Source organism: Pongo pygmaeus, chromosome 7, assembly GCF_028885625.2.
Source record: "Pongo pygmaeus isolate AG05252 chromosome 7, NHGRI_mPonPyg2-v2.0_pri, whole genome shotgun sequence".
Lineage (NCBI taxonomy): Eukaryota > Metazoa > Chordata > Mammalia > Primates > Hominidae > Pongo > Pongo pygmaeus.
Genome location: NC_072380.2, coordinates 79,300,316 through 79,322,126, shown reverse-complemented (window position 1 = coordinate 79,322,126; position 21,811 = coordinate 79,300,316). Strand labels below are relative to the sequence as shown.

Sequence of the window (21,811 nt, the reverse complement as noted above, 5' to 3'; positions counted from 1 at the left end):
AAAGTGGTTAATAGGATAGACTCTGTAATCACCCTGTCCTGGTTTGAATCTTGGCTCTAGCACTTACTAGTTCTGTGACTTAGAGGAAGTTATTAAATATCTTTGTGCCTCGGTTTCTATGTTTGTGAAATTGGAGGTTTAGTAGTACATGCTTGATAAGGAATTTGTGATTATCAAATGAGTGAATACTGACATTACACTAGAAAAGAACCCATCTTGTGATTGGTGGCTGTTACTGTTACTACTATGACTCCTGTGACCTGCTCCTGCCTTTAAAGTTTTCCTTTTTATCATGCAAATCCTGTTTCGGGCATTCCAAGTTGAGGAATGCCATCCTTCTTGTAAGTGACCTCAAACTCTTGGTTACAAACCCAGAATATGGGTTAAAATGCAGACTTTTTAGGAGGACTAATGTGTTTATGCTGAAATCTTTTATGAAACTTTGAAACAAAAAAAAGAGCTCAGCAAAGAAGAATGGGCAAAGCTGGGCAGTGTTAGCTTAACTCCAAACATTTGAATGTCCTAAGGAAAGTGGTTTGGCCAATTCTTGGGTAAACTGAGACTATTTGCAAGGTTATATTAAATCACTTTTAGTGTAAATGAACTTTCTAATCAAATATACTTTACTGGTAAAAATACGTCAAATTTTTCATTTTAAGAACTTGCTTAATGCTAGACAATAATCAGGAAAGAATCTGTAGTGTGCCAATTATTAGTTTTACAAATTAATATTTTTCTTATTCTTAGAATCTCATATCTATCCGGGGTTTGTAAATCTAATAAAATTACAGCAGTATATACTTACTTAAATAATAATATTGAATGCAAACTGGTTCACGTGGAGTAGAGGTGGAGGGGAGGGAGAAACATTCAGACTACACTTGTTACTAAGCTAAATGATGAAAAATACTCATTTGAGTACCCAATTTTTTGTTCCCTTAAAACATAAAAATAGCTAGTACCCCATGCCATGTACTTTTCAATTGGAATAAGAACAGTAACTTATAAATTTTTTAAATTGTGTTTTATTTTCCCTAGAATATTCACAGGATCTACAAGGCTAGATGGAAATGCTATTGGTAAGTATGGGCATTTATTCTACTTCAGAACTGGCTTGGGGCCAAAATAACTTTAATGTTGAGCTAAAAAAAAATAAATGTATTTATATTACAGTGGATTTTGTCCGTTGGCTCTGTGCTGTGTCTATGGATGAATTACTTTCCACGACACACCCAAGAATGTTTAGTCTACAAAAAATAGTAGAAATATCATATTACAACATGGGAAGAATAAGATTGCAGTGGTCTCGAATTTGGGAAGTTATTGGAGATCATTTTAATAAGGTATTTGAATAACTGTGGTATTTGTTTACATTTGTAGTATATTTTTTGTTTAGAATGTCCTTGTAATCAAATTGAGCCTTTTTCCCTTCCAAGCAATTATTTATTACTTTTTAATATTAAATTAGAAAACCCTGTGAATGATGTTTTTCTTTTTAGAAATGATTGCTCTGGGCTTTAAGAATTTGATTTAAAATTTCTGTTTTTCTTGTTGAGAAATATTTTTAGCATACTTAATGCCTTTATGGAAAATCTTAGGATTTACTTATCTATGCTGTTCTATACTTTTTCTAAGACAAAAAATAAAGAACTGTAGATTTTTACTGCTGATATTAATTAGCATCTCTTATTTCTGTCGCCATTACAGGTTGGGTGTAATCCTAATGAAGATGTAGCTATTTTTGCAGTAGACTCCTTGAGGCAGTTGTCAATGAAGTTCTTAGAGAAAGGGGAGCTTGCTAATTTCAGATTCCAGAAGGATTTCTTAAGACCTTTTGAACATATAATGAAACGGAACAGGTACTATATTTGTTGAATTGCTTAACAGAAGGAAAATCTTGTTGTTTTCCACAGCAGGGAGAAAAACAGAAGAAATGGGGAAAAACTGATGAGTTTTATCTGTTTGCATATCCAAGCAATTATATTAATATTTTTAGGTCTCCAACAATTCGAGATATGGTTGTACGGTGTATAGCACAGATGGTTAATTCTCAAGCTGCTAACATTCGATCTGGATGGAAGAACATTTTCTCTGTATTTCATCTAGCTGCATCTGATCAAGATGAAAGCATAGTGGAACTTGCATTCCAAACAACCGGGCACATTGTCAGTGAGTATTCTCTTAGCTGTGTTCAAGTAAAAGGAAAAAAAAAAGCAACCTTAACGTGTTCAGAAGGTGATTCAAGTAACAATAAGATTATGGCCTTTAAGTTTACCAAGTTTTGTCTACAGAACCAGAGTAAATAAAAATAATTAAATTACTATTACAGTTAACATTTATTGAGTATTTACCATATGGCAAATGCTGTGTGCACTTTTCACGTAATTTCTTTAATCTTCACAGTTAAACATCTTTATTATCCATCCCTTTTTTCAAAATAGATTAGGAAACTCAGCCCCAGAAAGGTTAAGCAGTTTATGTAAGGTCACAGAACTGGTGATGGAGATGGTCTTGAGACCCATGGAGTATTAAAGCAAAGCCTTTATTTTTGACCAGTAAGTACATTGCACAGCCTTCTTCAAGGAGGAGTCCCCTTAAGTTCAAGGGGGACTGACTGAAATACTAAGATTATAAATTAAGCCTATATAGAAGATGACAATGATGACCATCAACATCAAGAATCATGGCATCGTCATAGCTGTCATTTATTGCGTGCTTGCTTAAGTATTATGCTAAGCACTTCACTTTTATTATTTTATGTAGTGCTTACAGCTGTCTGTGTATATTATGATTATTTCCATTTTATATCAAGAAACCGAGATACAGAGAGGTTAAGTAATTTTGTATATTCATTCAACCAAATTTGAATCAGTACCTACTGTGTACCAGTCACTGTAGTAGGTACTATGTTTATAATGTAAACAAAACAAACAAGTTTTACCATTCTCACCACTCAGGGCAGTCAGGTAAGTGGTAAAGATAGTCTTGAACTTCATATCTGTTGGATGTCAGAGCCTGTAACAACCTTTAAGGAAGTGCATTACATCTAGAGGTTGGTGTATTTTTGGTACAGCTAAGAAGAATTGAAAAATTATAGTAATATATATTTTTCTCTATTTTAGCCCTTGTATTTGAAAAACACTTTCCAGCGACCATTGATTCTTTCCAGGATGCAGTGAAGTGTTTGTCTGAATTTGCATGCAATGCAGCTTTCCCAGACACAAGTATGGAAGCAATTCGACTTATTCGCCATTGTGCAAAATATGTGTCTGATAGACCTCAGGTATAGCGTCATTTAGTAAACAAAATTTTGCAGAGTATTCTTTCCAATTTGAAATCTTAAGTTTGTTTGGGAATTGAGGATATATGATGCATTTATTTTTCAGTAATTTGAAAAATAATCTGAGCAGCCTGATTCCGAGTTAGGATGGTTAGTGATTATAACTAACCATTATTGAAAGTGTCAGGTATTTTTCTGAGTGTTTTTCATTAACTTGTATTAACTTGTTTAATCTTCTAATGGCTTTATGGGATAGATAGTGTTATAGCCCCATACAGACAAAGAAACTGAGGCATAGAGAAATTTAAAAATGTGCCCATAGTTTCAGGGCTAGTAAAGTAGAGCTAGGGTTTGAGCCCCAGCCTGTGTTTCTAACCATTCCCTACAGTGCATCTTGTCTGTCTGTCCTGTGTAATACTGAAGCTGACTGACTATGGATAAGAGTAGGCTTAAGCTCTAAAGTAAAAGGTTGAATTGAAAATCTAGCTGCCATATTTAACTTGTATATTTGAATCTATCTTTGTAACTATCGTAAGAGAAAGTGATGTATCGTAGATTTGGTAATAAGATTTTATTCTGTACTACCATGGACCGATCAGGTGCTTGGTACTTTTTAGATACGTCAACTCATTTCACTTCATACTTCCCCAGTGTGGTTAATGTGGCTGTCTGGTATCATAACCATTTAAGTGATAAAAATGGAAACCTGAATTAACCTGGCTAATAATGCAGAAAGCTGGTGACAGTAGAAAGTGAAGCTAACTTTTGGATTCTAGTCCAGAGCTCTTTATAGGCAGTTATGTTTTGCCTACTTCAGTGGCACATATACTAAAATTGTAGGCAGTTACAGTGTCCATTTTTTATAAATTATTGTTTATTAAATTGCTCCCTGGTTGTTTGTGAAGCATTTAAATTATTTTTTGAGAAGTTAATATACTGAATGTATGGGTGTTATGTTTTGCCTTTAATAACCCTACCTTTTTTCTTGAAGGCTTTCAGGGAATACACAAGCGATGATATGAACGTAGCACCTGAAGACAGGGTGTGGGTGAGAGGATGGTTCCCAATTCTCTTTGAGTTATCCTGTATCATCAATAGATGCAAATTAGATGTAAGAACCAGGTAACAATCTATGTTTGTAATTAAAATTTTGGATTTATTTTGACTTTAATCAAATTAACTCTTCTTTATAAACACAGTCTCACAGTTAAAGACCATAAAATCAAGTGTTTTGTCAAACATATTAATTATTAGGTATATTTTAAAATATGTTAATATTATTTAAAAATATTAACTAGAGCAAAATAAAAATGGAAATACTACATTATTTTTAAAATATTTGATTATAGCCTCTGCTTGATTTTAGCTTCTAAGTTAATTTAATCCTTTAAACATTCTGTCTTTTTCATTATTTGTTTCCAATAATAAATTGAAGTTAGTGGCAAAATTTATTTTATTTCCTGATGAATGATAGAAGAATTTTTAACTGCACATCCCTGGTGGGTTTTAGGTGAAGAACCATTTCTTTTTGTAACCTGGTCAGTAACATAGTTTGGAATAATATAGAGCTATGAAAATAGAACTCTTTCAAAAGTATATTGCCAATAAAAGATCATTATGAACATATAGTCAATCTGTAAAGGAACTATTATGGATATTATGTAACTGGCCAAGTGCTAACACACTGTTCTTAGGTCACGGCTCATATGATTCCCATAGTAGTTTTTTTGCCCTGTACTTTGCCACATTGAAATGGCCAGCTTGTGTGTCCTAGTATCTGTCACCCTCTAAACCCACCGTGAGTTCAATTTTATGGTAAACAAAATCTTTTAGGAATCTTTCTTATTTGGAAGAATCTTCTGTTATTTGGATGTGTAACTTTATCGAATTTTTTGAATTTCTAAAGGTAGCACAGAATGAATCTCTCCTTTCTCACCTTATGCCAGAATCACACCCACCTGCCACCAAGGTTAAATTTGACTTATATCCCAAGAAATTTTTCATTTTTATAGTATTATTTGTTACAACAGAAATTCTTATGAAATAGATAATCCAAAATAGGACTTAACCCTTAGGGATTTTAATTATGAGAGCACTATAGAAAAACATTTTATTTTATATTTAGACATGGTGGATTGTTTATCAGTGGACCTGTTAGGAACTTGTTAAAATTCAAGATAGCCCCATTTCAGTTGTCCAGCTGCCTCAGTGGAGCGGCTGACATATCATGACTAGCAGGTCATGAAAACTCAGCACCCTCTCCCCTCACCCTTTATTTATTTGTAGAAGTCTGTTTGATGGAGGATCCACCTGCTTTCTTAGCCTTCTGTTGCTTGGCACTGTGATACCTTATTTCTCACCATATTCCATGTTCAGATTATGGGTAGATTCCAATTGTTAAAGAGGTTATGTGTGTTCTAGTTAGTAAAGGAGAGGGAAAAGATCAGTAAACTTTGTTCAGTGATGGCCTTTGATTTTCCTACCTCATCCCAGGATATGTATGGGCTGCTATTTAGCTTCCATCTTAAAATGTGGGCCGGATGCCATGGCTCACATCTGTAATCCCAGCACTTTGGGATGTCAAGGTGGGAGGATTGTTTGAAACCAACCTAGGCAACAAAGTGAGACCCCATCTCTTTGAACAGAAAGTTAACTAGGCATGCTGGTCACGCCTCTAGTTCCTGCTTCTCATGAGGCTGAGGCGGGATTGCCTAAGCACAGGAGGTTGGGGCTATGGTGAGCCCTGATCACACCACTGTACTCCAGCCTAGGCAACAAATTGAGACTCTCTGTCTTTAACAACAACAAATAGTGCAGCACTGTAATTGGTGTAACACTGTGTAGAAAGAACTTCTTGTGTGCATTCTTACTTAATTCTTCCAAAATTCTCTAGATTTGGGGATAAATACCGAAAATTAAAGTCCCAAATATAGTCAGGCATCATTTAATGACAGGGATATGTTCTGTACAATGCATTACTAGGCAATTTCAGCATTGTGTGAACATCATAGCATGTACTTACACAAATCTAGATGGCATAGCCTATTGCTCCATGGGTACAACCTGCACAGCATGTTACTGTACTGTACAGCTGTTAATACAATGATGTTTGTGTATCTAAATATATCTAAACAGGCTGGGTGCAGTGGCTCACGCCTGTAATCCCAGCATTTTGGGAGGCCGAGGTGGGCAGATCACCTAATGTCAGGAGTTCGAGACCAGCCTGGTCAACCTGGTGAAACCCCATCTCTACTAAAAATATAAAAATTTGGCCAGGCATGGTGGCCATACCTATAATCCCAGCACTTTGAGAGGCCCAGGTGGGCGGATCATCTGAGGTCAGGAGTGTTCAAGACCATCCTGGACAACATGGTGAAACTCCTTCTCTACTAAAAATACAAAAATGAGCGAGGCATGGTGGTGCGCACATGTAATTGCAGCTACTTAGGAGGCTGAGGCAGGAGAACTGCTTGAACCTGGGAGGTGGAGGTTGCAGTGAGCTGAGAGTGCCACTTTACTCCAGCCCAGGCAACAGAGTGAGATTCTGTCTCAAAATAAAAATAAAAATTAAAAAATACAAATACAAAAATTAGCCGGGTGTGGTGGTGCACTCCTGTAATCCCAGCTACTTGGGAAGGTGAGGCATGAGAATTGCTTGAACCCGGGAGGCGGAGGTTGCAGTGAGCCAAGATGGCACCACTGCACTCCAGCCAGGGTGACAGTATGAGACTCTGCCTAAAAAAAAAAAAAAAAAAAATATATATATATATATATATATGCGTAGAAAAGGTACAGTAAAAACATGGCATAAAAGATAAAACCTGTAGGCCAGGTGTGGTGGCTCATGCCTGTAATCCCAGCACTTTGGGAGGCCAAGGTGGGCGGATCACGAGGAAAGGAGATCGAGAGACCATCCTGGCTAACACAGTGAAACCCCATCTCCACTAAAAATAGCAAAAATTAGCCGGGCGTGGTAGCGGGCGCCTGGAGTCCCAGCTACTCGGGAGGCTGAGGCAGGAAAATGGCTTGAACCTGGGAGGCGGAGCTTGCAGTGAGCCGAGATCACGCCACTGCACTCCAGCCTGCGTGACAGAGCAAGACTCCATCTCAAAAAAAAAAGCAGCAGCAACAACAACAAAAACCTGTATAGGGCACTTACCATGACTGGAACTCGCTGGACTGGAAATTGTTCTGGGTGACTCAGTGAGTGAGTGGTGAGTGAATGAAAAGGAGGCAAACACTGTAAACTTAGGCTACTCTAAATTTATGAAAAGATATTTTTCTCCAATAAAAAATTAACCATAGCCTACTGTAACTTTTTTGCTTTATAATTTTTAAAATTTTAAAAAACTTGACTCATATTAACACTTAGCTTAAAACACATTGTACAGCTATAGAAAAGTATTTTCTTTATATCCTTATTCTATAAGCTTTTTTCTATTTTTATTTTTTACTTCTTAGACTTTTTTGTTAAAAAGTAAGGCATAGACACACATTAACCTAGGCCTGCACAGGGTCAGGATCATCAATGTCACTGTCTTCCATCCCCACATCTTACCCCATTGGAAGGTCTTCAGGGGAAGTAACACATATGGAGCCGTCATCTCCTATGTTAACAGTGACTTCTTCCTGAATACCTACTGAAGGACCTGCTTGAGGCTGTTTTCCAATTAACTTTTTAAAAATTTGTAAGTACAAGGAGTACACTTGCAAATAATGATGAGAGGTGCAGTATAGTAGACACATTAATTGTTAACATAATTGTTTATCATTATACGACTGGCAGTGCAGTAGGTTTGTTTACAGTAGTATCACCATAAACATGTGAGTAAAGTGTTGCCCTACAATCAGTGAAAGCTACAACTACAATGTCACAAGACAATTGGAACTTTACAGCTCTATTATAATCTTAGGGGACCACTGTCTTATATGCAGTTCATTGTTGACTGAAATGTCCTTACACAGCACATGACTGTATTATTTTTCCCTACACCAACTACTTAAGTATTGCTTTAAAAAAAAAGAAAAGAAAAAAAGACATTTTCCACAGTAAAAATCCTTGGAAACGATCTCTGTGTTTACTCTGGGCCCTGGAAAAAACAAGATTGCCCATATCCACTTACTCCCAGCCATGAGAGGCAGCATCCAGTTACTTGGAGTGGAAGAGAATAGATACGGAGCTCAGCAGATGGAGGACAAGGGAACCTTGTTCCATTGCAAGGAGGGAACTATGGGTTTAGCATCAGTGGTGGAACTCTGAGAGGTGTCTCTTGTGGAAGACTTTCTTTCCCGGGAGTTTCTTTACTATGGCTTCTTTACCACTGCTAGTATTACACATTAGATATCTTAGGGATCAAATAGACCAATGTGGACTTACTGTTGGCCTGAAGTATTGTAATGTTTTTTTACACATTCATTTAACAAAAACTTGTTGAGAACCTACTATGTATGAGCCATCTACTAGGTTTGGGGATAGCATAGCAACAAATGAGTTGAGCTCTGTTCCAGTCCTTATGAGAGCCTTTCAAAGAAAATTTTGTTCTGTTTTACTCTCAAACTTTTGGAAATATAAGCCGTTTCTAAATTGGAGGATGCCTGTATTTTCCCAGAAAAAGCAACAAATAGAGAAAAGATTAAAGTTTCTAATGGTTACATAAAAGTGTTATTTCAAGAAACGGTAAGGAATGAAGAAGGAAGTTTTGAGTTTCAGTTTCAACACTTACTCAAAAGCTAGTCCATCTAATACTAAGCAATTTATTCAGCAAATATTCATTGCTTGCCTCCCAGGCAATGAGAACTGCTGTGTGCTTGGGATATATATCGCAAGAAATGAAACACAGACTCCTCCCCTCATGGAGCTTATGTCTTAGTGGATTTTTTTGTAAATCCTTTTGTTTGGGGATGTTGCATGAATAAGCCTTCTAGTATTGGGTAAAAATCCCCATTTGAAAAAGATTTTCCAAAATCTAACTTTTGTTTTGTTCTTAGACTGCTGTATATGTATTTTCTTTTTTGGCTATAGTGCCACAAAATTAATATTCACTCAAACAGTTATCCTTTTCAATTTGTAATTCCATTTACGTTTTTAAATGCTGCATTGGTGAAGTAAGAGTAAAGGAAAAGTAAAATAAAACAGTTTACGGCCAAGACCTTTGGAGATTTTTTTTCCCGAATGATGTATCCTAAAGGAACCTGTTGTTTACAACTTAAATTTTTTAAAACCCAGTGTCATGTGTTAATTCCAGACTAGTTTTAAGCTTTCTGTTTTCAGCTGCTTTGTGAACTATAAAAACTATTTTAGGAGGAGTATGCTTTTTTTGTATTACAGCTTTCTAATTGTGTTTTGTCATTTTAGGGGTTTAACAGTAATGTTTGAAATAATGAAAACATATGGCCACACTTATGAGAAACACTGGTGGCAGGATTTATTTAGAATTGTTTTCAGAATCTTTGACAATATGAAATTGCCAGAACAACAGACAGAGGTAAGAGGATACACAATTTTCGTTTAGCTTAGTCAAGTTAAAAGATTCTCAGTATTATCATCAATACATTTTAGTGTTTCAAATTAAGTACAGAAAAGAATTCCTAGAAAATTTTTCTTTAAGGCATGAGAATATAATACTATGTCTTTAAGAACACTGGCCGGGCGCAGTGGCTCACGCCTGTAATCCCAGCACTTTGGGAGGCCAAGGCAGGTGGATCATCTCAGGTCAGGAATTTGAGACCAGCCTGGCCAACATGGTGAAACCCCATCTCTACTAAAAATACAAAAATTATCCGGGTGTGGTGGCAGGTGCCTGTAGTCCCAGCTACTGGGGAGCTGAGGCAGGAGAATTGTTTGAACCTGGGAGGTGGAGGTTGCTGTGAGCTGAGATCGCGCCACTGCACTGCAGCCTGGGCGACGAGCAAAACTCCATCTCAAAAAAAAAGAACACTATGTGGGGGATAGAACTGAATTGATGAATTGATTTTTTTGTTCTGTTTTGTTTTCAGTGTTTTTCTGACTTTTCCATTTCTTTTCCTCATTTTGATAGTTACAACTATAAAGCATCAGTAACTTTCTTTAGTATTATATAGTGACTTCTTTTTTATATTGAGTAAAGAATACAAAGTAAATTTTATTTATTTCAACATATTTTACTATGAACCAGTTACAATATACATTTTAGGAAATGTGTCGAGAGCTTCATATTTTCCCCTTTTGTTCCATACAGTAGTATTAAATGCAGACTTCTGCAATTATTTTTTATGGGCTTGAAAAAAATAAATTACACTTATTTTGTATAGCACTTTTTTTATGGTGTTTTCAGATAACCATACTTCAGGAAAGTCATTTTTATTTTAAACCTATGCTAATCCCATTTGGACAAATTCTTACCTCTTTATTTCCCTTTCATGTTCTGTCATATTTTAGAGCAAGGCCGGTGTTGCTATTCATGCACTTTGAAAAATCATAATGTTAATATCAAGATGATACAGTGGTGGCTTTTTTTAATAATCAAAACAGATAGTGCCAAAAATAGTTAAATTATTGTGTACATAGGTGGTTATGGGATAATGAGGAGCAATAGATACCACATTTTAAGTTGAGGTGAATATAACGTTCTAGAGGGAATTCAGTGGTCTAAAAGGAACACTGACAGCCTTCCATTTTAAAAATAATATGAAAACATTTATATATATATATATATATTTTTTTTTTTTTTAAATCATAGTAGGTGATTAATGGCATGATGTTCATTAACAACTTTTTTCCCCAGAAAGCTGAATGGATGACAACAACTTGCAATCATGCACTTTATGCAATCTGTGATGTATTCACTCAGTATTTAGAAGTACTCAGTGATGTACTTTTGGATGATATTTTTGCTCAGCTCTACTGGTGTGTGCAGCAAGGTAGGTCTGTACCAGATATGTGACACAAAGTGTTAAATGTGACCCTGGTAATATATAAATGAATTGCTCTTTTCTTTCCTAGACAATGAGCAGTTAGCGCGATCTGGTACAAACTGTTTAGAGAATGTTGTTATTCTGAATGGTGAAAAATTTACCCTAGAAATCTGGGATAAAACTTGCAACTGCACACTGGATATCTTCAAAACCACAATCCCACATGCGTAAGAAGATTTTATACAACTTTACATTTATATTTGTATATTGAATGAGTTGGAGAGTGACTAGTGATTAAAAGTTTGATAGTGACTACTGATTTCTCATAACAGAAATCCTTTTAAGCTTGTCTTACTCTTACATGGATTTAGATTTATTACAAACCAAACTGCTGTAAACTATAACAAATACATAAATTAAACTATTTATAAACCAAAACCTTTAGTCTGGTTACCAAAATTTGGGACATAATGAAGTGATTCCTCTGACTTTTATAAGATTTTATTTATTCAGATCAAACCAAGCAGTGGTTTTGAATTGGAAAAAAAAATCTCAGCCTGTTTCTGTTACTGATCTTTTAATAATCTAAGGAAAATGTATTTACACATACTATATTTCATATTTTGTAACAGCTTGTCATCTTTCTCTAAGGGATGAGTGTGAAATGGAATTATAGTGAGGTAGGTTTTTTTTTTTTTTGAGATGGAGTTTCGTTCATGTTTACCAGGCTGGAGTGCATTGGCGCAATCTCGGCTTACCACAACCTCTGCCTCTTGGGTTCAAGTGATTATCCTGCCTCAGCCTCCCAAGTAGCTAGGATTACAGGCATGCACCACCATGCCTGGCTAATTTTGTATTTTTAGTTGAGATGGGGTTTCTCCATGTTGGTCAGGCTGGTCTCAAACTCCCAACCTCGGGTGATCCGCCCACCTTGGCCTCCCAAAGTGCTGGGATTACAGGCGTGAGCCACCGCGCCTGGCCAATTTTATGAATTTTTTTTTTTTTTGAGAAGCCTCTTACTTTGGAAAATATTTGATATTAATACTTAGGGAAAGGAGGTTTGAAATCTTTAAAACTTATCAGAAAGTGTTTTTTTAATGCAAAACTGGTGACCATATTACCCTTTTAATTATATTAAATGCCACTTAATTTTTTTCTAAAAGTACATATTTTAAACTTTTTACTAGATGTTTTTTAGGAAATTGCTCTTAGCATTGGTCAAAGATGGACTGTTTAGTTGGTATGTTCTTGTTACTTTCTTGGGCCCATTTCAAAATATGCTGGATGTGGCATGTGGCACAGCCCCCTAGTGATTGATGTGGTTTTGGTATCTTAAAGGCTGTTGACCTGGCGACCCACTTCTGGAGAAACTGCCCCCCTACCTCCATCTCCTGTAAGTGAAAAGCCATTGGTAAGTTTTAATCAATAAAGTATATTGAAATTAGTTATTTGTGATGAGTAATTTTATTATGGGTCAAATTCTTACATGTGTCTTAATCCATTCCTGCTATTAAAAAAATATCTGAGACTGGATTACTTATAAATAGAAATTTATTTTTTTACAATTACAAAGGCTGGGAATTGTATGATCAAGTGTCTGGTGAGAGCTGCTCTCTGCTTCCAAGATGGCACCTCGTTGCTGCATTCTCACGTGGAAGGAGGAGGGACAGAAAGGGGCCTAGCTAGTTCCCTCCAGTCCTTTTTTAAGGCACTAATTCTCATGGCCTACTCACTTCCTAAAATCTTTACCTCTTGATACTGTTGCATTGGAGATTAAGTTTCATTATGAATTTAGGAGGGAACGCGAAGATTCATATCATTGTGATGCGTTTGACTCTTTTAAGAAGATGGTGTAAATTTGCTGTCCGGAATTGTGAGGTTAATTCTGTGGTCAATTTCACAGACGACTGATATGTGTCTTTGTTAAGTGCCATGAAGGGAGTATTTTAAATTATTTTTAAATATAGGACATAGAGCAAAATGATTTTTTAAGGGTTGTGAGAGAAAGGTACCAGATTATGTAGCTGTCTCCATGCAAAGCTGAAGATATTGTTGGAAAGTATTTAAACTTTTTATTTTTATATAATTTCACCTTATAGAAAAGTAAAACAAAACAGTACAAAGAATTCTAATATTCACTTCACCCAGTGTATTGGTTTCCTAGTTCTACCATAAAAAATTACCACAAACTTGGTGGCTTAAAACTATAGAAACCTACTATCTCATGGTTTTAAAGACCACAGATCCCAAATCAAGGAGTCAGCAAGGCCACATTCCCTCCAAAGGCTCTAAGGGAAAATCCTTACTCTTCCAGCTTCTGGTGGCTTTTGACAACCTTTGGCATTATTTGGCTTGTTCACATATCACTCCAGTCTGTGCCACCATCTATCCATAGTCTTCCTCACTGTGTGTGAATTAAATCTCTCCCTCTCCTTTTTGTTTTATGAAGACATTAGTCATTGGATTTAGGGTGTACCTGAAATCCAGGATGATCTCATCTCAAGATCCTTAATTACATCTGAAAAGACCTCATTTCCAAGTAAGGTAACATTTGCAGGTATCAGGCGTCAGGACTTGAACATACCTTTTAAGGGCCAATATTCATCCCACTATGGTCTACCCACTGACACCTAAAAATTCGTGTCCATCCCATCGGCAAAAGATGGTCACCCCATTCTAAGGTCCCCAAAAGTCTAAACTCATTACAGCATCAACACTATGTCCAAAATCCCTTAAAAATATAATCAAAAGTCCCTAATCTGATCATCTCAGATATCTGCATTAAGGATGGATGACACTCTTGAGTATGCTCTATTCTGGGGCAGGATTCGTCTCCATCTGTGGACCTGTGAACCTAGAAAACAGGTTAGTAACTTTTAAAATACAGTAGTGGGACAAGCATAAGATAGACATTCTCATTGCAAAAAGGAGAAATTGGAAGGAACAAAGGATCACCAGTCCTAAGCAGGGTTGAAACTTAGCAGGGACAATTCCGTTGAGTTTTAAGGCCTGAGAATAATGCTGTGTGGCTTGATATTCTGCCCTCTGGGGCCATGGCTTGCTTCTTTGGGCCTGAGCCCTACACTCTCAGTTGTTCTTCTGTTTCTTAAAGGTTAGCACGTTTGCAGCTCTGTTGACCCATTTTCTGCCTGTAGAATCCTAGAAGTCAGCCTCCCTTCCTCTTATTGTTTCTGTCCCTTTCATTCTAGGCTGGCCATATGTCTGCTGGTATATCATTCTCAGAATCCTTGTGGGTCTTCTGTATGTGTTAAGAGAAACCATGCCATTAAACAAGAGGGCGATCCACACATCTTTCTGGATAGTCCTGTTATGTTCTTGGCTTCTGCTGAGATGATCGATTGGATCCACTAGATATATACTTAATCTCTTTGGGAAAAAGTCGTCCAGCTGTTATAGCCTTGGCCTTCTCTCCAAAGCATGCTTTCCTAACAATTCATTTCCTAATTGTAGCATCGTTTTCAATCTGGATAGGCACAAGATCCTCTCAAATCATCAAGTGGCAGTTTCTTTTTGCTTAACAGTTCTTTCATCAATATATCTTCTTCTTGCATTGTACTATAAACAGCAAGGATAAACCAGGCCACACCTTCAACACTTTGCTTGGAAATCTCAACTACATATCATCACTTAGAATTCTGCTTTCCACCCAACAATTCAGCCACGCTTTCTGCCACTTTACAACAAGGATCACCTGTCTATCAGTATCTAATACCATGTTCTTGATTTCCTTGTAAGACCTCACTAGAAGCACCTTTTAACATTCATATTTGTACCAATAATCTGTTTCATGGCCATACATGTCTTCTCTAAGATGGTAGAAGCTCTCTCACACACATTGCACTTCCTTGTGGATCCTCACCAGAACCACATTTGACATCCATATTTCTACCAACAGTGTCTTCAGGGCAATGTAGGTGTTTTCTATCATGTGTCTCGGAACTCTTCCAGCTTCTACCATTGCCCAGTTCCAAAGCCACTTCTACATTTTTAGGTGTTTGTTACAGCCACATTCCATTTCATGGTATCAAAATCTGTCAGGGCCAGCGAAACAAAACCAGCAGGAGAGATTTATATAGATAGATTTAAGGAACTGGCTTATGTGATTGTGGAGGCTGGCAGGTTTGAAATTTTGTAGGGCAGGCAGGCAGGCTGGAAAGCCTTGGGCTGGTGCTGAAGCTGCAGTTCACAGGCGGGATTTCTTCCCCAGGAAAACCTGTTTTGCTCAGTTTTGAAGGCCTTCAACTGATTGGATAAGGACCATCTAGATTATTGAAGATAATTTCCTTAAAGTGAGCTAACTATAGATGTTAACCACAGCTATAAAATACCTTCAGCTGAACACCTGGAATAGTGTTTAATTGAATTAATTTTTACTCCTTTGACTTAAGTATCTGGCTTAAGTACATAGGATATTGGTATTGTGTCCTAGCCAAATTGACACAAAAGTAATCATTACACCAAGTTTCTCCAAATGTTGTCATTTTACATTTGTTGTTACCAACCCCTGCTTTCCTCCCTCTTTTTATCTGGCTACCCCGCCTCCCACACACACAATTTTCTGAATTCTTTGAAAGTAATTTGTAAATATAATGCCCACTTATCCCTAACAATCAAAAAATTATCCTTGAAACAACACTCTTATTTAATCTACAGATCTTCTCAAATTTGTACTGTTCTTCCAATAATACCTTTGAATTTTAAAGCCAGGAGGCTGTAAAGTAGCAAACTAATGCCCACTGACCAGATTTGTTCCCCACAACTTTTAACTTTCTTAACAAATTGTCAACAGTTAAAACTTAGATTTCACAGAAAAGTATCATTCTGAATTGCCCTTGAGAACTGTGACATCTATACTGGGCCCGTGTTGCTCCATGACTCTGTTGTGCGGACGTCCATTCAGAACAGAACCCACTATTACTTAGGACATCCCGAAAATTATCCTTGTTTACATTGGTTAGTGAGAAAAATTGAGAAAACAATATACCTAACATCCAAAAATTCCTCTGATACAGAGCAAGGTTTTTAAATCCCTAATTTTGTGACCTAGTTTTTGTGTAGGTTTAGTTTTCTGGAGAGAACATTTTAGAAATCATCAGACTGTTCAAGAGGGCCCGTGACCAAAAATATTTAAAAACCAGTGCTTTCATTTATCTTCAGTAAGATAATACGTTTTTAATTCTGAGAACTGAGTAATTTCTTCCTTAAAATACACTTAAGTCCAAGCTAACATATTGTTTTGATTATTACTATTTCTGGTAACACAGGGCCATCTTCCTTTCACACAGCAGGTAAGGTTGCTCAGGCTGGGACTGTTAGGTCAGAATAACAAAAGCTAAGCACTCCTCCTGAAACCAGGTTCTCTCATCTCTTCAGTGTGCTGTGCCTTTATAATGAAAGAAAGCTCGAGGAGGAGTAGGGTCAGCTGCCATTTATTGCCCAACACTGTGCTGCTAGTGTTTTGGATTTATTATCTCTAGTTCTTAACAACCTGCAAGGAAAGTATGTCATTTCTTTTTAGATCAGAAAACCTCACCTCAGGAAATTAATCATTTTTCCAAGGTTACACTCTTAATAATACTGGAACCTGTGGCTGGGCGTGGTGGCTCACGCCTGTAATCCCAGCACTTTGGGATGCCGAGGCAGGCAGATCACCTGAGGTCAGGAGTTGGAGACCAGCGTGACCAACACGGTGAAAACCCCCTCTACTAAAAATACAAAATGAGCCGGGCATGGTGGTGCATGCCTATAATCCCAGCTGCTGGGGAGGCTGAGGCAGGAGAATCGCTTGAACCCAGGAGGTAGAGGTCGTGGTGAGCCGAGATCGCGCCATTGCACTCCAGCCTGGGCAACAAGAGCAAAACTCCATCTCAAAAAAGTAAATAAATAAATAATCCTGGAGCCTAATTCTTGTGTAGGTCTGTTGGACTCCAAGGTCCAGGATCTCTTCATGATACGACACTCCTAGATAGTCACCTTCACATTGACCTTTCTAGTCCCTGGGTCCATGGGTGACAAAAGATCCTTTTCTAAATTTACCCCTGCAAAAGGTGTCTGTTTAGATTTCATGAACACTTGTGGGTATTGCTGACCAGTTTCTCTACACTTTGAAGTTTCGCATTTTTATCTGTTGCTGTTGGATGGTTTCAGACCTGAGCCCAGTGAGGGTCAGAAAGTCAACTTTTCTCTATGTACAGGTAATTTTAAATAATTTTCTGATTGTGTTATAACTGTAATGTGTAAAACATCATTTTCATAGGGACATAATATAATTTTTTAAAATAGCATTTTAGAAAATATTTTCACCCATAAACTTTATTAACCATACTTACAATGTTTTTTTTTTATTTATTAGGATACAATATCACAGAAGTCTGTAGATATTCATGATTCTATTCAACCAAGGTCTGTGGATAACAGACCACAAGCACCACTGGTTTCTGCGTCTGCTGTTAATGAAGAATTCAGCAAAATTAAATCTACAGCAAGTGAGTTATTTCTCTTAATAAAAATAAATTTGTGTTTTATGTAGGAAAGGGTTAACATTTTTGGTTTTACTTTTATTATTAACAAGCATATACTATAATTGATTGTGTCATCACTTCTTTTTTTTTTTTTTTTGGAGAGACAGAGTCTCACTCTGTCGCCCAGTCTGGAGTGCAGTGGCGCCAACGTAGCTCACTGCAACCTCCGCCTCCCGGGTTCAAGCGATTCTTCTGCCTCAGTCTCCCGAGTAGCTGGGACTACAGGTGTGCACCACCATGCCCGGCTAATTTTTGTATTTTTAGTGGAGACGGGGTTTCACCATATTGGCCAGGCTAGTCTTGAACTCCTGACCTTGTGATCTGCCCACCTCGGCCTCCCAAAGTGCTGGGATTACAGGTGTGAGCCACTGTGCCCGGCCACTTTTTTTTTTTTTTTTTGAGATGGAGTCTCACCCTGTCGCCTAGGCTGGAGTGCAGTGGTGCTCACTGCAACCTCCACCTCCCAGGTTCAAATGATTCTCCTGCCTCAGCCTCCCGAGTAGCTGGGATTACAGGTGCCCGCCATCACCTCAAGCTAATTTTTGTAGTTTTAGTAGAGACAGGGTTTCACCATGTTGGCCAGGCTGGTCTCAAACTCCTGACCTTATGATCCGCCCGCCTCAGCCTCCCAAAGTGCTGGGATTACAGGTGTGAGCCACTGTACCTGGCCATGTCATCACTTCTTTACTGTGCTTATCCTAATTTGGACATCCTCTGGTAGATAGGTGCCCTCTTGCAGAAGGTCAAGAACTCTGCTGATAACTGAAATGTCAGCTTTTTCCGCCAGCGAGCACCTGAGTCTTCTCTCTCCACCCCCTTCTGCATGCCAACCAACCCCATGTTCTGTCTGCAAAAGTAGGGCCTAGCATGCCTTCCTCTACCCATCTGCAAGGGGAAGTAGTGAAGGACTGTTGCTTTCTAAGCAGGAGCACCCCACTTGTTTTTGTTGTTTTTGTTTTTGTTTTTGTTTTGTTTTTTTTCTTGAGACAGAGTCTCACTGTCACCCAGGCTGGAGTGTGATCTCGGCTCACTGCAGCCTCAACCTCCTAGGCTCAAGCAATCTTCCCACCTTAGCCTCCTGAGTAGCTGGGACTACAGGCACACCTCATCATGCCCAGCTGATTTTTTTATATTTTTTTGTAGGGACAGGGTTTTGCCATGTTGCCCAGGCTGGTCTTGAACTCCTGAGCTCAGGCCATCCGCCCACCTCAGCTTCCCAACATGCTGGGATTACAGGCTTGTGCCACGACGTCTGTCCAAGAGCACCCTACTTTTTTTTTTTTGAGACGGAGTCTTGCTCTGTGGCCCAGGCTGGAGTGTAGTGGTGTGATCTTGGCTCACGGCAAGCTCCACCTCCCGGGTTCACGCCATTCTCCTGCCTCAGCCTCTGCAGTAGCTGGGACTACAGGTGCCTGCTGCCACACCCAACTAATTTTTTTTTTTATTCTTTAGTAGAGACCGGGTTTCACCGCGGTAGTCAGGATGGGCTCCATCTCCTGACCTCGTGATCCGCCCGCCTTGGCCTCCCAAAGTGCTGGGATTACAGGCATGAGCCACCGCGCCCGGCAGAAGCACCCTACTTTTTAAGGAGCAACCCTTTTCTCCACACTGCACCCCAACCTTAGTCAGCCTGTGCCCATTTCCCTCACTGCTGCCCACACCCCTGTCTCCATACAGGGATCCACAGGTCACCTGTATTCCTCCCCTCACCTTTTCACAAAAAGGAGGAACCCTTTACTTTTTTACTGGATCAATTCAGTTTCATTTGCTGAAGGAAAATTACAACACCTAGAAAAGACCACAGCCTTCTTAGAGGAGAACAGGACAGCTTTGAGAACTTTTTAAAACCTGAGGTGAAATTTACATAACAGAAATAACAATATGCAAGTGAATAATAATTCAGTGGCATTTAGTACGTTCACAGCCACCACCTCTATCTAGATCCAAAGCATTTTCATCACTCCTAAAGGGAGCCCCCCAGCCCCATAACTGTTACACAGCCACTTCCTCTTCTCCTCTTCCCCAGCCCCTGGCTGCCACTAATTAGCTGTGTTTGTGAATTGCCTATTCTGCATATTTCATATAAATGGAATCATACAAAATATAACCTTTTGTGTCTGTCTTCTCTCACAATGTTTTCAAGACGCATCATGTTGTAGCATGAATCAGTAATTCATTCCTTTTTATTACTAAGTAATAGTCCACTGAATGTATAGACCACATTTTGTTTATCCATTTGTCTGATGATGGACATTTGTATTTGTTTCACCTGTAGTTGTCATGAATAGTGCTGCTATAAACTGTTGTGTACAAATATCTTTTGAATACCTGTTTTCAATTCTTTTGCATTATCTACCTAGGAGTGGAATTGCTAGCTCATAGGGTAATTCTATGTTTAACTTCTCAAGGAACCACCAAGCAATTTTCTATAGCCAGTGGCTGCATCATTTTACATTCCCACCAGCAATTCCAGTTTTTCCACATCTTTGCCAACGCCTTTTTTGTTGTTGTTAAATGATAACCGTTCTAGTGGGTGAGAAGTTTACTTCACCGTGTTTTTGACTGGCATTTCCGTAATGATTAGTGTTGTTAACCATCTTTTCATATGCTTATTGGCCATCTGTGTATCTTATTTGGAGAAATTTGTGTTCGTGTCCTTTGCCTGTTTTTAAATTTTGATGAAGTCCAATTTTTCTGTTTTCTTTTGTTAGTCATGCCTTTGGTGTCATTGTCAAAATCCAAGGTCATGAGCATTTCCCCCAATGTTGTCTTCTATGAAGTGTTTTTTTTTGTTTTTTTGAGATGGAGTCTCACTCTGTTGCTCAGGCTGGAGTGCAGTGGTGCGATCTCGGCTCACTGCAACTTCCACCTCCTGGGTTCAAGCGATTCTCCTGCCTCAGCCTCCTGAGTGGCTGGGATTACAGGCACATGCCACCACACCTGGCTAATTTTTGGATTTTTAGTAGAGACGGGGTTTCGCCATGTTGGCCAGGCTCGTCTCAAACTCCGGGCCTCAAGTGATCCACCTGCCCGGCCTCCCAAAGTGCTGGGATTAAAGGCGTGAGCCACTGTGCCTGGCCTATGAAGTTGTATTCTTCTAGCTCTTTGATTTAGGTCGTTGATCCATTTTGATTTAATTTTTTTCAGGGAATTTTTTAATCCTAGGTGCTTACAGTTCTTGAGAGAAGACAGGCTTTATTATCATATCCTACTTGAAAGGACCTTCTATCTTCAGTCACTGTATTTTGCTAATTTCTTAAAGAGGAAACAGGTGGTAGTGAGTGGCCCAGTTTCATTTTTCATTCCTGTTGTCCAAAGAACAGAATGGTTCATGTAGGAATCTTTTGCAGCTTCAGTCTGCACCAAGAAAGGCCAAGAGGAAAGAATAGTGAGTGGCTTTTCTCACTCTCAGCCTCAAGACTGAATTTAAACACACTTAGCTTTGTGAGGGCAGTACTTGGTCTTCACATAGTGGAAAGTGTGCACTTGGCTACTCTGGGACTATTCTTTTTCCTGGGGCAAGGGTTCTGCTTTCCTGCCACTGTGAGCTGTGGGATCAGACTGCATCCTTAAGCCAGACATTTCACTCTCGCTCCCCTGGAAGACTTTTAGGCGAGGTTCATCCTGGAACTGTTAACTTAGAACAGGTAGAGCTGGAGGAAGAACAAGCAGCCACCCTGCTCCCATGAGCCCTCTTCCTTGGTGGATAGGTTGTGGTTCTCCTGTTTAATGGGGAGGCCCCTGCATCTGACTCTCCAACTCAGTGAAAAGAATCACAGCACAGACCAGCCTCATTCTTTCTGCACCACTGCTCTGTCGAGTTGATTCAGTACCTGTAGTCCCACATAGTTAAAATCTGCTTAGCTTTGCTCTCTGTTGTGTGGACAATGAAATGGTTGACAAATATAACCCTGGCAGTGTCAGGCCTTGTTATGACTGAAATTTGTCCAAATAGATATTGTCATCAAATGTGCTCGTGGTCCTTGCTAGTGAGACTGTAGTTAGGATCCCTGTCCAGGTCTCAAAGGGCACGAGAAACTATGAAGAGGCTTGGCATCCCTGTTCAGAGTACAGCCTCATCTGCCAAATTCTTGGG

General features: G+C 38.6%; 1 protein-coding gene across 2 annotated transcripts in view; it reads left to right on the top strand.

Annotated features, from left to right (window-relative positions):
- Positions 1–21,811, top strand: part of ARFGEF1 (ADP ribosylation factor guanine nucleotide exchange factor 1) — a 143,948-nt gene that overhangs the window by 112,429 nt on the left and 9,708 nt on the right. Inside the window, exons 25-35 of one of the 2 annotated variants that reach the window (XM_054497547.2) lie at positions 1,039–1,079; positions 1,174–1,343; positions 1,708–1,859; positions 1,997–2,169; positions 3,123–3,283; positions 4,272–4,402; positions 9,636–9,765; positions 11,044–11,179; positions 11,262–11,400; positions 12,512–12,566; positions 17,547–17,679. In XM_054497547.2, the coding sequence (XP_054353522.2) occupies positions 1,039–1,079; positions 1,174–1,343; positions 1,708–1,859; positions 1,997–2,169; positions 3,123–3,283; positions 4,272–4,402; positions 9,636–9,765; positions 11,044–11,179; positions 11,262–11,400; positions 12,512–12,566; positions 17,547–17,679 (1,421 nt within the window). Of the gene's footprint in view, positions 1–1,038; positions 1,080–1,173; positions 1,344–1,707; positions 1,860–1,996; positions 2,170–3,122; positions 3,284–4,271; positions 4,403–9,635; positions 9,766–11,043; positions 11,180–11,261; positions 11,401–12,511; positions 12,585–17,546; positions 17,680–21,811 lie in introns of both variants that reach the window. The other variant, XM_054497546.2, reaches the window with a different exon arrangement.